Source organism: Trachemys scripta, chromosome 1 (genome assembly GCF_013100865.1).
Source record: "Trachemys scripta elegans isolate TJP31775 chromosome 1, CAS_Tse_1.0, whole genome shotgun sequence".
Classification (NCBI taxonomy): domain Eukaryota; kingdom Metazoa; phylum Chordata; order Testudines; family Emydidae; genus Trachemys; species Trachemys scripta.
In genome coordinates this window covers 32,414,012-32,435,025 of record NC_048298.1, presented here as the reverse complement: position 1 = coordinate 32,435,025, position 21,014 = coordinate 32,414,012, and the positions used below count along the sequence as shown (strand labels likewise).

At 42.0% G+C, this 21,014-nt stretch overlaps 1 protein-coding gene across 7 annotated transcripts in view; it reads right to left on the bottom strand.

Annotated features, from left to right (window-relative positions):
- The window catches only part of TAFA5 (TAFA chemokine like family member 5), a 595,960-nt gene that overhangs the window by 90,642 nt on the left and 484,304 nt on the right, over positions 1-21,014 (bottom strand). For 5 of the 7 annotated variants that reach the window (XR_004645354.1, XR_004645349.1, XR_004645347.1 and 2 more), the window contains exon 3: positions 7,705-7,832. Coding sequence is in view for 2 of the 7 variants with exons in the window: in XM_034767165.1 (XP_034623056.1) it covers positions 7,705-7,832 (128 nt within the window). In the remaining 5 variants the exon portion in view is untranslated. Of the gene's footprint in view, positions 1-3,054; positions 3,175-7,704; positions 7,833-21,014 lie in introns of all 7 variants that reach the window. The other 2 variants (XR_004645351.1, XR_004645352.1) reach the window with 1 other exon arrangement.

The following is a 21,014-nucleotide window of genomic DNA, read 5'->3' as shown; positions in this document are numbered from 1 at the left end:
TTAAAATACTCCCTAAGCAATTTTAATTTTCTCAACAGAAAACTCCCCACTGTCACCCCTCTTCAACTTGGAGCCCTTAGGGTATGGGAAAAACTCCCAATCTTTCTTAGCATTCTGGATTTGGGGATTAGAGATCTTCATTTTCTGAAAATACTGAGTTCCAATAATATTTTACAGGATAATTGAGTCAAATTTAGTTGAAAATTTAGGTTTTAGAAAATAAGAGTTAAAACAAATATTATATTCGTTCTAATGGAAGCATGGAGTGAATCATTCAACCTTTACTTAAGCAAACAGCTTATTAGCATCAATAACTGAGATTCCAGTGAGTTTTGTCGAATTAAGAAATCCAGGATTTGGCCAAGTTATCAAAAGCAAATGTTCTGCAGATTCTGAATGCTATCAGTGCATTAAATCCTAAAAGTAAAATAGACTCAGCCCAGCCTGAAGGTGATGCAAAAAGGAAACATCATACTAAATGATGAAGAGTAGTTTCTAATCCCTTCAGGTTTAATATCAGGGGTGTTATCTGTAACACAGATTTGGAGATCTGATTTTTATTTTTTTATTGGCCAGTGTTGAGGCCCAAGTCCTCTTTCAAATGCAGTGTGGCTGGTTTGCACTGCACTGGTGGTATAAAGCAGCCCTAAAACTATGCATCCAGCCCTAGATGGATCACCTCAGCGTAGAGCAGTGGTTCCCAAACTGGGGTTCGTGAACCCCTGGGGGTTTGCGAAATGCTACAGGGGGTTCTCTAGAAAAAATTCCCTAATGGGAGACAGAGCTGTCCCTAGGGACCCCATGGGCAGCACGGGGCCAGCAGCACGGAGCCCCTGGACTTCCAGGAGCTAAGCAGATCAAAGCAAGCATATCTATCACACTGAGGAGATTTAAACTTCAAGACTCCTTATAAGAAATGGAAAGGGAGGCATATATTTTTTCCTGGTTTTAAAATTAAATAGGCAGCTAGTATTGTTTTTAAAATTATTATGAAGAACAAGTTTAAGCTTTGTTATAACGTGCGTTGTTTGCCTGGACTGCTCAAGACCTGAATGCTTGTGTAGGAGGAACTCTTTGAGTTGGCTTCTTAAATACCTTCATGCTGTTTCATATCTGATACTCCTTGATGAAACATAGAAGACTTGTCTTATAACAGGCTTATTCAAAGTAATACAAGTTACGAAAGTGAAATCTTGGAAGAGTGTTGCCGTTTTCATAATGTAATAAAAATACTGTAATGATTAATAATAATAAATAATAAATAGTGTGCAATAAGATTGTCATTAAAACAAATTTTATATTTCCAAGATCACTGCTTTTATAATTTATACTCAGGTAAAGGAGAAAATCCCTGCAAATATTCATTTTTAGGAGGGGGTTTGCGAAACTTGACATTTTAGTGAAAGGGGTTCACTGGTTGTTAAAGTTTGGGAACCACTGGTGTAGAGGGTCTTCTGGTGGCACAGAGTTAGCATGGTAGATCCTAGCTTGTGTCAGTGTAGAAGAGTGTTCAGGAGAAAATAGGCAAGTCTGCAGATTCAGTATGCCCCTCAGATATCTGCATACTGGTTTGGATCCTCAGGACTATTAGCATCCAGTATAAATTAGAGTAAACTTTAGAGCTGCTTTAAGTTACACCTGATTCAGACCAATATACACCTGATTCAGAATATGCAGAGAGCAAAAGCCATCTCTTCAATCACCTTCTGGGCTCTGTAATTTGACCCATGATATTTGACCCAACTATATATTAGTGGCAGCCACAAATCACATACAGAAGGGAAGCCAGTCCCAGGACAGAAAAATCAAGATACAACAAATTCATGCTGTGAAACATTCAGTATGAACAATGGGAACTGCTGGGAGCAGGTGAATCTTATGAGACCTTGGAAAGGAATAACAACTTGAATTCACAAGCACCAACAGCATGAATCTACACAGAGTATACAAAACTGAAACACATGCTACCCATCAAGAGAAAAGCTTTTCCCCCTAATACAAAAATACCCACCAATTCAGAAAATCAGTATCAAGTGATACCTCTCTTTCTAATTTTAGTGCATCTAGAAAGAATGGCAGAAAGAATCAGGATTTCTTTTTCTGCCTTACTCTTTTTGATGTAAGGGCATGTTTAAGCCACGGGCCTAGTTCTTGGCATAGTGCAATTACACCAGAATCTCAGCTTCCATTAACAACTTAAGTAAGCTTCTAGCCCTAATGGTTGTGCAAATATCTGCATGAGTCTGTAGGCTGCCTGAAATAATAGTTCTGACAGGCTTAAGCTGCAGCACACATCTCAATAGGGCATTACCAACGAGACCCACAGCTCTGGGGGACCCTGCCAATAACGGATGACTATGTATGTAGCAGCACAAAGAAGGGGATTACAGTAGTCCCAGCCTACACATACAAGCAGGTACATCCTTGGCTGTTGGAATAAGTATTGGTAGCCCCTCTGGTACCACTTCTGCCTCTCCAGGGTTTGGGACAGGGCTTCCTACTGCCACCCTAAGCTCCTAAGGAGGAGGATCCTGCTGCAACTCCTATGGGAAGATGAGAGCCGCATGCCGCTGCCCCGTCTCTGCGGGAGGTCCCCTTCACATCACCCCTACCAAAAGGGAGAGGTGGTCAGGGCTATTGTGTGCAGACAGCATCTCAGGGAACCCCCAAACTGTGGTGTGCCTACAGCCTGTAATTACCTTCATCTGGCCTTGCATTACATCCTAGAATCACATGTGAAACAACATGCGGAGGTGGAGCTGGGAGGGTGACATAAATATATATCCACTGCCCTGTGGAAATGTGAAAGGTATGTTTAGCAAAACTCAGAACTGGAACCCCATCTAGCCTAGCTATATGAATGCGAGAGAAATTAGTATAATTCCAGAGCCTAACAACTATATTAATAATACTTGTATAGCACTCTGAATTTCCTAAGTAATTACAGGTATTATTTAAGGAAACCTCACAATCCACCTTTGATGTAGGTAGGTAAGTATTATTACTCCTACTGCATGACTAGGGAAATTGAGGCAGAGAGGTTCAGTGACTTACCCAAGGCCACAGAGGCAGTGACTGTCAGAGCCGGGATTAGAGCTCAGGAGTTTCTGGCTCCCAGTCCCATGCTCAGACCACTAGTCCATAGCCTCAGGACATTTCCAGATGGTCTTCAGTCTAAAAAAAAGTAAATTCTCAAATCCAATATGCAATATGTATTTTTACTTTGAAAACAGAATGTAATGGTATGAGTAACACCACATTGCTGGTAAATCAATGATGAAAACAAGCCAGTACATTTTGTCCAATTTACCTTAATCATACATTTGTGTATGATAAAGATTTGCAGAAAAATTTTCATTTAAATTTCAGCCAATACAAACAACTTTAGTATTTCTCAGGGTAAGGAACAAATTACCTTTCCAAGCCAGCCAGCATGTCATTTATATTAATGGTGAGTAATGCTAAGTTGCTCTGTGCGTAAGAAAACTCTATTAAGAAAGTCACGTCCCTTGGCGAAGCTAGATCCTTAGTAAATTTTACTAGCTAAGCAGTGAGCTCCATGTCAAAGTAATTACACCTTTTATCCACTGCGAGCTCTCTTTTAGCTTCTTCATACTCCTTAATTTCCCACTTCAGCTAATTTAGCAGTAAAATCACAGAGGTTTTAAAAGGTTAGCTACTGGTGCATGAATGTTCTGTTAAGCTCCATGCATTGAAATCACATCATGTAAAAGAAGGAATTAATTAAGTAACAATTAAGTAGTGATGGATCATTGACAACATATATACACTTTGGTGCTAAAATTAATCTCCCCTGTAAAGCCAATAGATTTGTGTATCTCCTCATTTATACACTGGCAAGATTCATGCTTGAAATATAAAAGAGCCATGTTTCTAAGCAGTATCTGGTGAAATCATGACATCTTCTGGCATTGATGAAATTATATAGTCTTTCTCACACGAGAGAGTCAGGTAAATTCATTTTAAAAATCAGATTTGGGAGATTAATGAAAATATAAAAAGCAGAACATTTTTGCATGGCATGTGATTTGAAGATAACCATAGAGGCTTTTTAAATGGAGGCATTTTAAAAATAAAAGTATTTAGCATGAATCACTTTGTTAAAAGTGTTAACAACTACAAAGTATTCTGTTCCTACAGCATCTCCTCTAGTAAGCTGCCATATTGTTTCCTTGTATTGACAATCATATGCTTAGTACATAGATTGGCAGTTGGCCCAGTCAGTCTTCAATTCTAAAAGCCTCTTACCGGATGAAAAATCCTTGGTTCATTCACACCTTGTAGAAAGGCTGACAGGGCATAAAAGTGACATCCAGATCCATTTAGAATATATGTTGGGTCTGATTCTCCCTTCCCTGGCACGTTGTGTAGTCATTTACAGCTGTGCAAAGTGAGTGCAAAATGGGCATAAAAGGCTGCCACCAGTGTGAGTAGAGAATTCCGATTTGGTTGCATTACTTTGCACAGGCATAAATGCTTACACAAAGTGCAAGCAGGCAATGAAAAAATCAGGCCTTGACTATCAAGGTTAAACTATTTTGACACAAAACTATTTTGACACCAGCCAAAGCCCTTCCTAGGAAACACAATTCACTGAAACATGTGGGTGCAAAGTGTATTTATTAGATAAGTTTGCAGTTTCCTAGATATTTGGCACATAAAATATTAAGCATTATTACATAATGTGATGCTGTTCACATTAGTAAAACTCATCCAGGCAAGAGTTCTATTTCTGCCTCATTTTCATGGGAAAAAAATAGGTTCTAGGGTCAATATTCTCATGAGAGGAAACTTATCACCTGCCTCCACTTAGCTTCACGTTTCACACACTTCTTCTATGCCCAAGCCCTGACATCATATTATTTACACAAGTGCCTATAATGCAATATATACAAACACTAACAACAGGCATCAGTGTAAGAGTCACTACAAACGGAAGCACTAATCTAAGTCCTCAAGTGTTCAATTCTATTCCTACTTACCAGTTATAGTACATATAGTGCAGCATATAATTACTGATATGATATCAGTAATATGATATCTTGTGTTACAGAAACTTATCCCTGCTCTGGTAGTGAAAGGTACAGTATTAGTATCTCTTTCACTTTCAGATACAACCTAATATTACCTGCAAACACCTGCATAAATTATTGTAGGTTAACTAATTTAGGCCCTATCCCGCTCCCATTAGAATATATGGCAGAATATTCACTTATTTCCACAGGAGGATTAGACCCACAATGGGCTGTATATTTTCTGTGTATTTGGAGCTTAATTCCACAATGTTCTGATCACCCCATCTCAGGCTGTACTTTGTTGTACTTATATTTTCAACAAGGAGCAGTATAGGTCTAGCAGGTAAGGTAGGCTGATGAGGAAGAGAAATATAACTTACTTTATTCCTTCAAGCGGTATTGCTACAAAGAAGAGTGGTGGTGCTTCCATTATCTATCCTCTTTTCTTAGGGGTTTATATTAGTCATTATGAAGCCCATATGAACCAAGTTTCCAGCTCTTTTGCTTTCTGACCCCTCCCTGCACACCAAATCAAGTGCCCGATGAGCAATTGGATTTTTTTTTTTTAAATACTATTTTTTTTGGTCATTTATGCTGGACCCAGTGTTCTTTGGAACATCCCGAACTGTTAGTTTGGATCAATAGACAATTAATGTATGTGTGCACACCCTCCCACCCACCCATTCCACTTCAGCTTAGAGGTCACGAAGGTGGTGGGAGAAGATGTAGTGGGAGGGGTACAGAAGGGCTAGAGTAGAATTGCACTTCCCTCTGGCAATTCTCCGATGCTGTATGGTCTCTTAGGGATCTGAGCCAGCTGCTGTAGACTGTTCTAAATTAGGTAAGGGCCTGGGCTGTGACAGGGTTGGACAGAAGTCCTTTTCTCTCCTCTGTTAAGCGTATCTTGTCTCAGAAGAGATTCTTCTTAATAAGACTTTGCTCAGCATTGCCATAATTTCCCCAGGATGTGTCCTGCTTCTGATCTCATTTATGGTGCTTGAAAACAAGAGTAATTCTGTTTAGGTCAGTAGAGTTAAACAGTTGTAAAGCAGGTGTGAGATCAGAATCAGGCCCTGGTGTCAAATCTAAGAGATGAACTGAATCAATCTGATAGATATCTAACATGAATTCCTCAGGGTAGACACTGTGCTTACTTTTTATCTTTCATAGCACCAAGCATATATCACTGGTGCATCCTGATAAAACAAACAATAATAATGATAGATGCAAATGTATCAGGGTACACAGGTAATTTGCTTTACCTGAGGCACAGAAAATATCACTGAATTAATGAGATTTTGAATAATACTGTGAGTGTTCCAAAGATACCCTGTCAGGTCTGCCTGCCCTTGGGAGCTGATGATATTGTTTCCCTCTATTATATTTTTATATCACCATTACATAAATTACACTCATATGACCTAAAGGAAATGAAGATTAAAGTTCTGATTTGGAGACTGAGAGGCAAGTTTGCAACACTATCCATAATGTACCTTGCTATGTCTAGCAACTACAGGGATGTCAGGATGGCATAGGATCTTACATTAGAACAATACCAAATTCATAGGTTGTGCTTGTAAATGTCAGTTGACAATAAATGTTATTCTCAAAGATTGGTAAAAAAAATTAAAAAGTGAAGGTCATGTTGATTTTGTGTCAAAATACTGACACTGTAAAAACACTAAAAAAATATGCAATAGTGTCTCCTCACCTCTCTCCAGAGAGAGAATCTATGCAGGAGATCCTGCTTGATAGGCCTGTGCCCAAACCCTGCTAAACCTCACTAATTTGAAGCACACTGAGGTTAACATATAAAGCAGGATTTGAAGTAAATCTTTATGATGAAACATTCTTGAAATGTCAGTTATTTAAATGTAGCTTGAGAGTCCTGTAAACCTATAGAAAAAAATATCCCTGATGGCATAGCAACCTATCAGGGTATTATTCTACCATATCTCCTGGGAGGTTTTAAATTTTTGAAGCACAAGAGTCTTCAATTGGTTTGGAGAATGTCCCACAGTCTGATGATGCTAAAAGTCCTGGGAGCCATCACTGTTGTAGGCATATTCAACTTCTATATAGCGTCTTCAAACAAATCCAAAACACAACAGGAGACGACACCAAGGAGTTGAAAAGTACAGTATGGACAAGTTAGAGCCAAAGTTCTGATTATCTCCCCAAAAGGGTTTTATTGTTTTGTTTTCTTTAGGCCTCACGTAAATTTTCCTCTGGGAAGATGGAGATTTGTCTTTGGAAACTGCCTTTTTATTATAGTGAAAAAGCCAAAACTACTTTTATTAAAAAAAATATGAACTAATTTTCCCTCCATTAGATCAGTAGTATGAAATTTTATATCCTTGCTCTACTCACAGTTCAGAATACACACCAGGGTGAAATAAAGGTGAAGAGACAATCTTTACTGACTGAATTTATGGACCCTTTTAAGTCAAAGTTTGACATTTTACATCCTTTTTGTAATCTGCCACACTTTTCCTATCTGTGATCACAGGTGTGAAAGTACATGTGTGTGTCTCAGTATGGGTCTTTGTGAGCATAGGCTACTAACTGGTGTCTAACTTTAAAACCCTATGCGGCATCTAAATTTGAAGTCTCACCCTTTGCTCTTTGGAAGCTACAGATAAGGAGGAACAAAAGGGAAGTAGCTTACCGTGGTTGTCTTTATTCGCCCACCCGGTTGTGTACAGGTCCAGCCTGATTTATTGATTAGCAAATCACAGCCTTCTCCTTCTAAACATGGAAGCATTTCACACCACTGTTTTGTTTTGATAATTCGTGCTGTGGAAGAGAAAAAAAACAAAAACAGTTGGCAGGTGGGTTTGTGTTTCACTTCCCTCTGAACTCTGACTCATTAGAGGTGCCAATTTTCATCATCAGATAATGCAACCATAGGCTACGCCCCAAGCAATTTACAAACTTATTTACGTCGCCTGCTGTGCCAACCAATTATATAATAAAAACAACATTTAAACAACAATAAAACAAAACAGAGTACTGGTTTAACAAAAGAAGAAAAAAGAATAGGCAGAGGTAAGTTTTCAATGGCATGAATTCCTGGTCTATATGAAATATAATGGAAGGAGCAATGGTTAAAATTAATAATAATGTTGTTTGCAGTGTTGTAATTGTGTCAGTCCCAGGATATTAAAGAGTCAAGGTGGGTGAGGTAATATCTTTTATTGGTCCAACTTCCATTGGGGAAAGAGACAGGCTTTTGAATTTATGCCAATCTATGAAGAAGAGTTCTGTGTAACACTGAGTTACACCCATAAATATATGCTAAATTGTCTCCATTCATGGGGCTGTCGATGGGTGCCAGGAAACAAATACGTTTTTATTTTATTTTATTTGTTTACCCCATCTGCTAATTTCTCTTTGTGTTCTTTGATGGGCTCTCAGAATGCATCAATCTGTGACATTACAAATACCATGGATTGGCAGCCTTGGTATTAGTGATGTCATATTCTATGACAGCGGCAGCAAATTGAAACATACCAAAAATATTTCACAGAATGGAAAGAAAAACAAAAGGTTTGTTAAAACAGATTATTTTGCTAAATGCACATGGTTAGCAGGATCATTTAGGCCCTGATGATGAAAATGATTACAAACATATTTAACTTTAGGCATAGAAATAGTCCCATGGAGCACGTGTTAGAATTTGCAGGATCAGGTCCTTAGCACTTATCTATGGTATGAACTTGATTTCCCCTTTTACTTTGCCATTCCCCGTTACAGCAAAGTGCTGCGGGAAGGTCTCATATTACTAAGACTTCATTATTTTCACAGTATGTTTACATGAATAATATCAAGTACTATCAATAATTAAAATTGAATTAAGAGTTGTCAGAACAGATAAAGTATATTCCCGGATGCAATATCTTTGCATTTTATTGTGTTTATTCACTGAGGGTGAAATTTATCTCCATGCAGAGAGCCAGCAGAAAACCTATAACCCTCTTAAATCCCACTCAGGCCCAGTTTTGAGGACTTAAATGACACATATGATGCATAGAACTTCGGATATCTCTCTGTAAAGGGTGAATTTCATCCTAAGGGCCTGATCCTGTGAGCTGCTTTGCATCTTCTAACAAATGCTGAGCCCCTTCAACTGCATTGAAGTCAATGGGGATTGTGTACAAAGAGCACTAGTAGAACTGTGGTTTTAGATAGTGATCATTTCAATCAGAGAACATGAGTGTTCAACCAACAGCTTTCAAGAAGATAATTCAGAACTGTTCCAGGCAGTGGTTACAACCAACAGGATGCGAAGCTCCCTAATAAAGTATTCTTAACTGATCTGCAACATTCAGCAGTTTTCAGTGGGTCTTCCAATTATTAAAGAGAAAGGTTAATATTGTTCAACTGTATATTCTAGGATAAGGTAGCTTGAACAAGAGTGTTTTTTAAATGCATGTAATGACTTTTTACTCATAATTAACCTTCTAAACTAGCTTAAGAGGGTATCTATATTTCTCAGTAAAACAGCAGCATTGTTTTCTGTATTTCCTGTTCACATGTGTTCGTTATTCATTCAGGCAGTTACCCACTGCTGCATCTCTGGTAAATCTCCCAAATAGAAAGCATTATCTTTTTGTGACAGCAAAAAAAAAGTGAGATAAACCTTGTCCAACAGCTATAAATACAAAAAGTTATATCCATCTTAGAAGATGTAGGATTGAAATACACACGTCTGCGGAAATTTTATTTACAGTGTCTGAAGAAGGAACTTAGAAATAAAGAGAGGAAAAAACTCTTTTACTTTTTCCTCAAATAAGAATATAGTAATAAATAATGAAAATAACACTGGGATATAGAGATTGCCATTCCAGATCACAGCAGTGGCCCTAGACAAGAAGTACGTGGTATGTGCAATGAGTATTCAGACGCCACAATGAGAGGCCTGGTGTTAGAACCCAACATAGTAAGTAGAAGATAACGTTGCCCAGTATCCTATCTCAGAGTCACCAATACTACGTGCTTTAGAGGAGGGTGCAAAAATCCCTGCAATGGACAATAATGGAAAAACCCACCCACAGGAAAAGCTTCTTGATAACTCCAGGTAGTTAGTGGTTGGCTTCTGCCCTATTAGTGTTTATATCACTCATACTTCTTATCCAATGTAAAGTTACTGTGGATGTTACTATTAACCCCATACATGTCTGATCCTCATGGTTTCAATGATAATTTGTGGCAATTAGTTCCATAGGTTAATTATAAATTGTGTAAAAAATATATCCTTTGATCAGTTTTCCAATTGCTGCTTCTCAGTGTCATTGTCCTTGACCTTTGGAAAAAGTGTAAATAGATTAATAATAAGAGTGATAAATAATTATTAACAATCATGGGCCAAGTATTGCTAAGCATCTGCAACTTTTATTGAGGCTAGGATTCTTCCCCTCCGCCTACCCACATGGCAGAAACAGGATCAACAGCCACAAAGAGTTTGCAAAGGGCACGCTAAGGCTATCCTAGTGTTTCCTTTCTCAAAGTAGCTAAAAGTGCAGGGAGGAGGGTTACATCAGTGCCTCTGAGGACCCTGTCTTCCCCATTGGTACTAGAGAGACCAGCTCAGCTCATCAGACATGCTTGATAAATTTTGTGATTTGATAAATTCCTAATGGCTGTTGGTTCCATCATCTTCTCATTCCCTCTTACCAGTCTCTCTCTCCTCATCCTTTGTGTTTGTCTCACTTCTTTCCTCTTTCTTCTTCTATCCCCTTCCATTTCATTCTCCTTTTACCCACTCCCCTTTTTTATTTTCACAGTCTGTTCCCACCAATTCCTCCTCAGTCCTTTTGGATAATATAAATAACCAATTTTTATAGTATAAATAAAAAGAAATAAAAAAAAATTATAAACACTTAGAACTAACAAAAAGGTTACAAGTCACTGGCAGGACACCCAGACCACTTTGCATTTGTATAATGTCTGCTTACCAAGAATCTCAAAACACTCTGCAAACTTCAAAGCATTTAGCTAGCTTTACAACACCCATGAGTGGTAGGTAACCTTTATTGTTCGCATTTTGTATAGAGGTTAATTGACATGCCCAAGGTCACACAGGAAGTTTGTAGCAGAGCTGCAAATAAAACCTCCAGGTCGCCTGATTCCCAGTCTTGTACCTTACTCATAAGATATCTCCTTTTCCCTTATGGAAATATGGTATATACATAATAAGCTCCTACTGTGCTTCTAAAAAAATGAGAATTTAAACAAAAAATATTTATGCAAAGTAATAGACTTTTAAAATATATATTCTATTGGTTAAACTGCAGTGGCAGTAACGAGGCAGATAAAAGAACACAAAATGGATCACAGTAGTTTAATAAGCCGTTGCAGTCATGAGTGTCTTCAGCGCAGTAATTTGGTTGTGCTAGCTCATGAACCCCAAGCATTAATCCACTTTACTATGAAACAGGGAAACAGCAGAAGTCTTGGCTACCTTTCCAACAGGCGGTCATTCTGTTCCAGGCAGAAAATTAGAAATGGCTAATTCATTAAGAGTTAGACAGAGACTATTTAAATTAATCAAAAGAACATTGCTATATTTACTAGAGCAACGTCTAGCATCCCTGTTTTAGCATTTTGCTCTTGCTGTCATCACAAGGTAGTGCCTGATCCTGGAGCTGAGGTGGGCAGATACATAGAAGAGTTGGGGGGAAGGAATCCTCTCCAGCAGGCTGTGGAGTGGCTGCATATTGGCTGAAATGCTCCTTGGGCAGCCCTGATGCAGGGTGGAGGACTGCATAATCTATGAAGAGGCACTGCCCTTAATCCAACTTCCTTCTTCTGTCCCACACACACACACACACGTAAACCTTGTATGGGAACCCAAACCCTACCCTCCCCATCCAGATAGCAGAACCATACCAGTCCCTGTGCCAGGGGAATCTTCTCAGCCACAAAGGAATGGACAGGATTTACCTCTTAGCAGCTAAAGACTTGCTCCTGCAAACACTTGAGCATGTGAGTAACTTGATTCATGAGTAGTTCCTTAGAAGTCAACTCACACACTTAAGTGTTTGCAGGGTCATCCCTATTAATATGGGATCCTATTCAGCAAAACCCATAAGCACACACTTAACTTTACATCTGTCTTCACAGAGCTCTTTAAATAAAGATGTACTGACAGTTTAGAAAGGAGCGAAATCAGAGACACCCTGCAAACCACAATGACAGATGATAATAATACAGAAAAACTTAGCAACAGAAAACCAAGGAAAAAGCATATTCAAATGAAAGCCTGACTAACTGAAATAGCTATGCAGCATGATTGGAATTCAGGCTTTGATGAAGAGTCACAGAGCAGGTTGGGATGATGAAAACTTTCAACACCCTTCCAGAAAGTTTCTGATAACATGTAGTCCAGAAATCTTCTGTTGAAATGTTGAAGCTCGGAGAGGTATTTATACTATGCAAACAGAATAAAGTCAAAACCAGTATATATATATATATATATACACACACACACACACACACTTGCTATTTTAAAATTAGAGTCAATTTCACAAAGCTGAAACCAATCATGAGCCAAAGCAGCTGGGAGGAAGAATTTAGTCAGAAAAATGTAAATGATAATTGGTAATTATTTAAGAACACTTTCCTAGACACCCCAAAAGCCACAATCCCACAATCAAGGAAGAAGGCCTTACTGGTTGGAAAATATGGCCTAGTTTAGTAAATTAAGGCAGATACATAAAATAAGAAAAGGAAGAAAAGAGAAGTTAATATTATTGAAAATAAATCAGAAGCTAGGAATTGTAGAAAATGGATAAGGGAAGCAAAAACACACAGGGAGAAATCTGTGATCAGCAATATATTTTTAAGGACAATACAGAGTTTTTAAAGTATAATAGGAACAAAAATAATAACAATGGTATTACATTATTAGATGGAAATAGCAGAATTATTAATATTGATGTAGAAAAGGCAGGAGAGTCCAATAAATATTTTTGTTCTGTATTTGGGAAAAAACAGATATAGTGATAGCATAAGATGATGATAATTATGACAATGAAATTCCTTACACTCCAATAGAACTAGCAATGATGATAAGCAACAGCTACTAAAGTTAGACATTTATAAATGAGCAGGTCCAGATATCTTGCACCCAAGAATTTTAAAAGAGCTAGCTGAAGAGCTTTCTGGACCATTAATGTTGATTTTAAATAAGACTTGGAACACTGGAGAATTTCCAGAAGACTGGAAGAAAGCTAATTTTCTGCCAATATTTAAAAAGGATAAATTGAAATGTTTGGATAATTATAGGCCTGTCTGTCTGACATCGATCCTAGGAATGATAACGGAGCAGCTGATTTGGGATTTGGTACCATATGACATTCTGATGAAAAACTAGAAAGATATAAAATTACCATGGCACACATTAAATTGATTAAAAACTGGCTGACAGATAGGTCTTAAAATGTAATTATCGTTGGGGAAGGATCATATAGCAGGTATGTTTTCACTGGTGACCCACAGGGCTCAGACCTTATTTTTATCAATGTCTTGAAAGAAAACAAAATCATCACTAGTGCATCTCAGTCCCTTCTATTCTCTGCCTGTGAATAGTCCAATCTGCTCTGGGTTGTAATACTTTGGTCTAATTTTGGCTGTTGGCTTTAGTGTGCGGGTGCAGGGTGGCGTTGGTGAATACACACTAGATGATCTGGTTGTTCTTTCAGGCCTTAAACTCCATAAAGTTTACAGATGACACAAAAATTGGGGCAATCATGAAGAAAGAAGAGGAAGGGTCACTGATAAGGAACAATTCAGATCACTTGCAGGGCCGGATCCAGGCACCAGCCGAGCAAGCTCCAATCCTTTTTTTTTTGGTTCGCCACTCTGGCCTCCTGTAGGGGGCGGTGGCGCGGAGGAGGGGAGTGCCCTGCTGGGAGTGGGCTGCACGCTCCGTCTGCCCCAGCCGGTGCCAGGTCTGCAGCAAGCCCAACAGGGCAGCCCGCATCCTTCCCTCCATGCCGACCGGAGCGGCACAGAGCCCTCCTGGCAGGCGGCACGGTGGGAGGGGCCGTGTGGCCAGTGCCCCGGCTGAAAGAAGCCCTGGCTGCCCCCCTTCTCTCTCTCCTCCTCCCCCGCTCCTGCCCCCTCCCCCACGGCTAGCCAAGGCGCGCACTCCGCTGCCCAGGGCACGTCTGCATCGCAGGGAGTCCCCCTGGACCCTGGCTCCGGCCGCCCCGCATGGTTTTTTTTGTTTTTGTGATTTTTTGCTTCGCCGCTCCAGACGCCCTGCAGCGATTTTTTTTGTTTGTTTTTTTGTTTTTTTGCTTGGGGCGGCAAAAAAGCCAGAGACAGCCCTGATCACTTAGTAAGATAGGTGCAAACAAACAATATGTGTTTTAATATGACTAAATGTAATTGGGTACATCTATGAATGCAGGCCAGACTTACAGAATGGGGGACTCTATCCTTGGAAGCATTGACACTAAAAAAAGAGTCCTGGTGCATAATCAGCTGACCATGAGCTCCCAGTGCGACAATGTGGCCAAAAGAGTTAATGCAATCTTTGGATGCATAAGCAGGGGAGTATCCAGCAAGTGTAGGAAGGTTCTATTATCTCTCTATTTTGCTCTGGTGTAACCTCTGCAGTAATATTGTGTCCAGTTCTGGTGTCCACAAGTCACAAAGGATGTTGATAAATTGGACAGGGTTCAGAGAAGAATCATGAGAATGATTAAAAGATTGGACAGCATACCTTAGAGTAATGAAGTCAAGGAACTTAATCCTTTTATCTTAAAAAGAGAAGGTTAAAAGGTGACTTGATTAATCACAGTCTATAACAGTGATCGGCAACCTTTGGCATGCAGCCCACTAGAGTAAGCACTGGCGGGCCGGGCTGGTTTGTTTACCTGCCGTATCCGCAGGTTCGGCCGATCGCAGCTCCCACTGGTCGCGGTTTGCCGCTCCAGGCCAACGGGGATAGCAGGAAGAGGCGCGGGCCGAGGGATGTTCTGGCCGCTGCTTCCTGCTGCCCCCATTGGCCTGGAGTGGTGAACCGCGGCCAGTGGGAGCCACGATCGGTCGAACCTGCAGACATGGCACATAAATAAACCGGCTCGGCCCATCAGGGTGGCGGGCCATGTGCCAAAGGTTGCCGATCCCTCGTCTATAAGTACCTACATGGGAAACAAATGTTTCATAATGGACTCTTCAATCTAGCAGAGAAAGGTATAACATGATCCAATGGCTGGAAGTTGAAGCTTGACAAATTGAGACTGGAAATAAGGTACATTTTTAACAGTGAGGGCAATTAACCAATGGAACAATTTACCAAGGGTCATGGTGGATTCTCCATCACTGGCACTTTTTAACTCAAAACTGGATGTATTGCTAAAATGATATGCTCTAGGAATTAATTCTGGGAATTTCTATGTCCTGCGCTATGTTCAGTCTAGATGATCACAATGGTTCCTTCTGGCCTTGGAATCTATAAATCTATTAACTTTATTTTACTCTTCTTTTCCATTTTGTCTCCAAACTATATTAGAGCTTCCTTATTACATCCCAAACATAAAAAAAAAAATGCTTAGGCAGTCTGACTTGCTGGGAAATTCACAATGTAGGCAAGGAGCTGTGCAGCCTGGGAAAAACTCAGTCAGGAGGGAGAGGATCACAGACCTCAACCCAAAAGAAGTGACAGCTGAGGACCCTGGAGCCTAGAGTAGGTGCCCTTGCTGGACCCCGAGGGGGAATGCAGGTGCAGTTGCCCTGAACTGTGACACCTACTATTTGCAATCACTCCCATTTGAGATCGTGCAGTCACCTTTTCATTTGTAATCCAAAAGCATCCCTTTGGCAACTACCACATTTGCTTAGCTGTAAAAGTAATACTACTAATATATGTCGTGTATTTTCAGCTTCCCATAAAGCAGTTAGAAACAAAGAAAAAAATCAGTACCGGCTCTCAGAGAGTCAGAAATACTTGTAACCCATCAGTGCAGTCTGGGAACATCTGGGTTAGATTATGCAGATACAATCTATACATTTTAGGGATTTCTGCTGATACATATACACTACTGGTCTGTTCCAATTTGGTAGTTCCTATCTATATGTCAAAACAGCTCATTGCTTAATATGAGCAACCTAACTCACAATAGCTCATTCAGGAGAGGAGTTTGACCCTAAATGAATGCCCAAAGTCCTGGATGTCTAACAGTTTTCAGAATGTGAATGATCCAGAGTCCTATTGTCTGGGGATAGTTACTTTTCGCTGTCTAACAAGAGATGTTAATTGAACACTTGCCCCTAGAGAAAGTCTTTGTCAGGACTCACTGTCTTCTGTTTCTGTCCCCTGCTGCTTTCTGCTCTGCTGTATTCAATTAGTGTGCTGGAAGCAAAGTAAAATTTATTTAAAAAAAAACCCTGATCGCTGACGTGCCAGCACAAAACACGTCAGAGATCCGGTTTTGAGCACATTTCACTTTGCTGCCAATAAGCTGAGCACAGCAGATTTAAGTGGAGATGGAGAGCAACGCCAGACCAGAGGAGAGAGGATGTGAAGACAACACTGAGAGCAGAGATGCAGAGACGTGGGAAGAGTGGAGAGAAGGAAATAACAAGAGAACAGAGTAGTGAAGTGTAATATAAGAGTGGGAGGGAAAGAGGAAGGGAAGAAAGTTGCTCAAGTACCATGGCTATAAGTGTAGGACAGTGATTGAGGTAATTAGATAGAACCCAGTTCTGCAGTACTTGTTCACCTGAGTCAAATGGACAATGCAAGTGAGTAATGGCTAGCTGGAAAACAACACTTTCATTTTGTGTGGGCAAAAAGGGCATAAGTGCACAATGCCCCAAAATCAAGGAAATGGTGGCCAAACAGAATCCTCAAAGGGTTAACTTGCAAATGCCCAGGACAGAAGGGCTAATTTAGCCTCTGTCTGCCCAGGAAGGCAGCCTGTAATTCAGACTCACAGAGTGCACTATGTGACTGAACTTTTGGAGGAAAGCAATCACACTGCCAGCTCTTTGAGGGGCACAGGGAGTGGTGGCAGGTGAGCTCCCGCTCCAGATCCCAGTGTATATGTCCTCTCGTATTCTCCTGGGCTCAGGCACATATGATCCCCAGTGGAAACAGAAGGTGATGGTTAATGGGAAGACATTCATGAGGTGGAGAAATTCTTTGACAGAGGGAATTCTTGTCAAACCCTGGGTGGTGCAACCCCATCAAATGCTGAAGTGCTGTGTAATTTGGGTGAAGGTCATTGAAGACATTTGATCTGCCCATGGCTCAGATCCCTGTGCAGACACAGGAAGGATAGGGGTGGCTGGTAGTTGGGGTTCTCCAAGATATCAGCTTTGAGGTCCTTTTGGGAAATGATTCTCTCTTTAAGGCAGGTTGCAGGCCCTGCTTCTGTAACAGCAAAGGATTTGAATCCAGGGAGTCAAAAGGCTGAGAATGAAGAAGTCAGTGAACATGTAAATAGCCTGGAAGGAGGAAACGCTGGTAGCACAAAGGACGAGCTGGTAAGTTTATGATACCTTCCAGTCTGTAACCGGACCTGTGGATCAGAGCGGGACAGAGGGATGGTCCCTGCCCATCTCCACACAGGAGACGTGACTCTCACTGGATCTAATGCTGTGGCCAAGGCAGCGAGTTCACTGTCTACCTTCACTGGGAAAGCAAAGGAAAAGCTGAGCATGGTGGTAGCTGAGACCCCAGCTGAGCATGGGGAGAGACAGACAGGGAAGGAGGACTGCAAAACATGTTTGCCTTGTCCAGGGGTGAAAGAGTTCCCAGGGAAGGGAAAGCAGCTGGAAGAATGCTGCTGGTAACAGAGACGCCTGGTAAGAGGATGGCCATGGCATGGTAGATTCTCTTAACCAAGAGAGACCAAATAGCCTTCCAGAAAGGGGTCCGGGAGAGGACTCAGTCCTGGTGGTGAGGGCAACAAGTTGACCCTAAGAGGGGAGATGGACTCCTTGCATATGCACAGCCCTGGGGATGGGACACAACTCCAGAAAAGGCCTGCCAATGTGCAGAAGTGCCTTGAATGCCCGCCTCACCATCCCCTGGGCTGGGACACCAGGGCCCCAGAGATATGGTTGGGCTAAGAACCAATGCAGAAGGGATCACTCCCTGTTCCAATGTAGGGGTATCGATACCCCAGGTTGTGGCCAAAACAGTTGAAACATGAGGAAATGTGGGTTCACTGCCCTTCTCAGTCCCTGGCAGATGAGGGGAAGGAGGTAGCAGCAGGACCTTATCCCAGTTTCAAACCCAAAGGTTTTGGGATGGTTAAAAGGGCTGGGTGTTGCATGAAAGCTCCTCACGTGCGTCCTGCGAGTGTCATTAAACAGACCAGACCTAAGGGGAGGATGTGAAACTGCTTTGAACTGTGTATTGTAAAACTGCAATTGTGATGGATTAGCAAGGGTGATAAAAGAATCGTGAAAGTGCCTGTTAGAACAACTGCCAAGAAAATGGAACAGATGCAGTGGCATCTATGGATAACATTGGCGGGTTCAAACTTCCCCAGGTCACTGGATTAAGTGACTCCACTTGATTGAGTCTAGAAGGGGAAAGAGATGTAACAAAGTGGGAATTTTTCATAATATTTCAGATGACTAGTGTGTGTGCCTCAGTTTCCCCTTTGTGGTGTGTGGTTAACTAGGTGGTGGGAAAAGGGTTGTTTACTCTTTGCAGAGACCCAGAGATACAGGCGTGACTGATGCCTAGTTGCCGGGAGTCTGGGGGCCCATGCCCGTGGAGAGCCTGAGAAGACAAGGGCCATTCCAATTGTCTGGACATTTGGTACCTAGCAACTAATGACCACAGACACCCCACCTCTCTGCAGGAAGCCATTCAGGTGTGACCAGCTGGAGAACAAAGGACTGAGGAGGGGTCAAGTGGGGTTGTTAATTGTGGGACTGTTGGAAGGAGAAGCTGGCGACCACCAGGCTACAATTATTGGCTATTCTGGGATCTCTCACCTCTCCCCAACCTTTCTGAAAGTTTTGTCAAAACAGGTATGTTTTTGTTTCAACAAACGAGCATTTTCACCACAAAAAAGTTTATCGAAAAATTCCCCACCAGTTCTACTCCTGATGTGAACGGAATAGCGAGCTTAGTTAAAATGTGCAGGGAAGGGGAGGTGCAAATACTCACGCCAATCCCTCTTGGAAAGCATGCCAGTAGACTAGTGTTCAGGCAAATCTGGGTGAAGGCCGACCACCAGGCCCATCATTCCCATAATGTATATAGGTGTATTGAGCTAACCATTGCAAAGGTAGCAAACCATATGGTTGAAGGAGGCAATCACAGTGAAGAAAGCAGCACACTCTAGTTACCATTCTAGGACAAGATCCATAGGTGCTGACTCCGTGGATGCTCCAGGACTGGAGAACCCAGGGAAAAAAATAGTGCTCAGCATCCACAAGCCAAAGCTATTTGGTGTCTCGGGGAACAGGTTGGGGGAAGGCAGAGAGCAGCGAGCAGTGGGCAGGCGAGGGCCTCGGGGAGGGGGTGAAGCAGGGGTGGGAAAAGGCAGAGTGAGGGCGGGACCTTGGGGGACGGGGTGGATCAATGGTGGAGCCTTCAGGGGAGGGGGCAGGAAGAGGTGGTGTGAGGATGGGGCCTTGAGGGAGGGGGAAGAGGGACGGCAGAGCCTCGGGGGAGGAGTGGCGGTGGGAATAGGCGGAGTGGGGTGGGACCTTGGGGGAAGGAGCAGAGTGGGGGTGGAGCACCCCCAGTGAAAGTCAGCACCTATGGCATGATCAGTGCCATAGGGAAAAGTCAGGGAAGGAAGCTAGGAGATATTTTTGGATAAGAGGAAAAGCATAAGAATTATCAATGCAACAAAGCGCTGCGTCATGTTGAAATATGCATCAAAATGTACCTATCTTCCATGTTAACTTCTGCAATGTAATATATGATGGGTGGGGAGGAGCCAATCAAAATGCACCATCCTCAGGGATATGGGTGAAAAGTTGGGGGTGGGTGGGTTACATTTTGATGAGCTCCCCATACCAGTCAAAATGTGCCTTCCTACATACCTCTCTTTTTGTATAATCACTCTTTCATAGCAAGAGCCCAGATACAGCCTGTGCTTCATGGTATGGACACAATGGGATCTGCATGGGAGGAGCTTCCCATGGGTTTCACTATTCCATCCAGAAGAACTCTAATGTCACAAATTATTGCTGAATCCCTAAACTGATTCTGAAACTGAGGGGAAAGGCAGGATCCTCACTGAGATATCAGTCCTACAGTGTACATGCCCACATCCTGCATGTGCTCATTAGGTATGTGAAGAGAAGAATGCATATGCTCGCTAGCAAAAAGGGCACATTTTGACATGACAACACCACATCCACTGAGTGAAGCAGGAGTGGGGATTGGAACCCAGGGCTTTGAGCACCTGATGTACAGAGATCAGACATCCTTTAGCTCTTTATAGCTACATCTGGAAGTCTTAGCTTATGCACACCTTGTGCATGTTCAAGGGAGCACACACAGCAGTGGCTTTTCCTCTAGCCCAGTGATATTCAGACCTCAGTGGTTCAGGAGCCAAATTAGTGAACATTCAAACTCCTGCTTCACATAAGCACAGTGGAAGCCTCACTAAGGATTTATTTTGTGCAGCAAAGCAGACAGTACTCAAGCTTGCTGTGCTGACTCACATTAGGGTTACCATTCGTCCAGATTCCCCCGGACATGTCCGGCTTTTTCGGGTTAAAAATAGCGTCCGGGGGGAATTTGTCAATGTCCGGACTTCCCCTCCTCCCCCCTCCCCCATGCAGAGCGTGCGCGCGGCTTACAAAGCAGCCGGTGCTCCAAAAGCCAGAGCCAGAGCCCTGCTTGCACTTCCCCCCCTCCTCCCTCCTGAAACTTGACACCCCCCCTCCTCTACCTCCCCCGCCCTCACAGATCGCCGGGAGCTTCGACCGTGCTGCCCTCCCCCGCTGTCGAGCGCGCTGCTCTGCAGCACAGTAAGGGGGCCG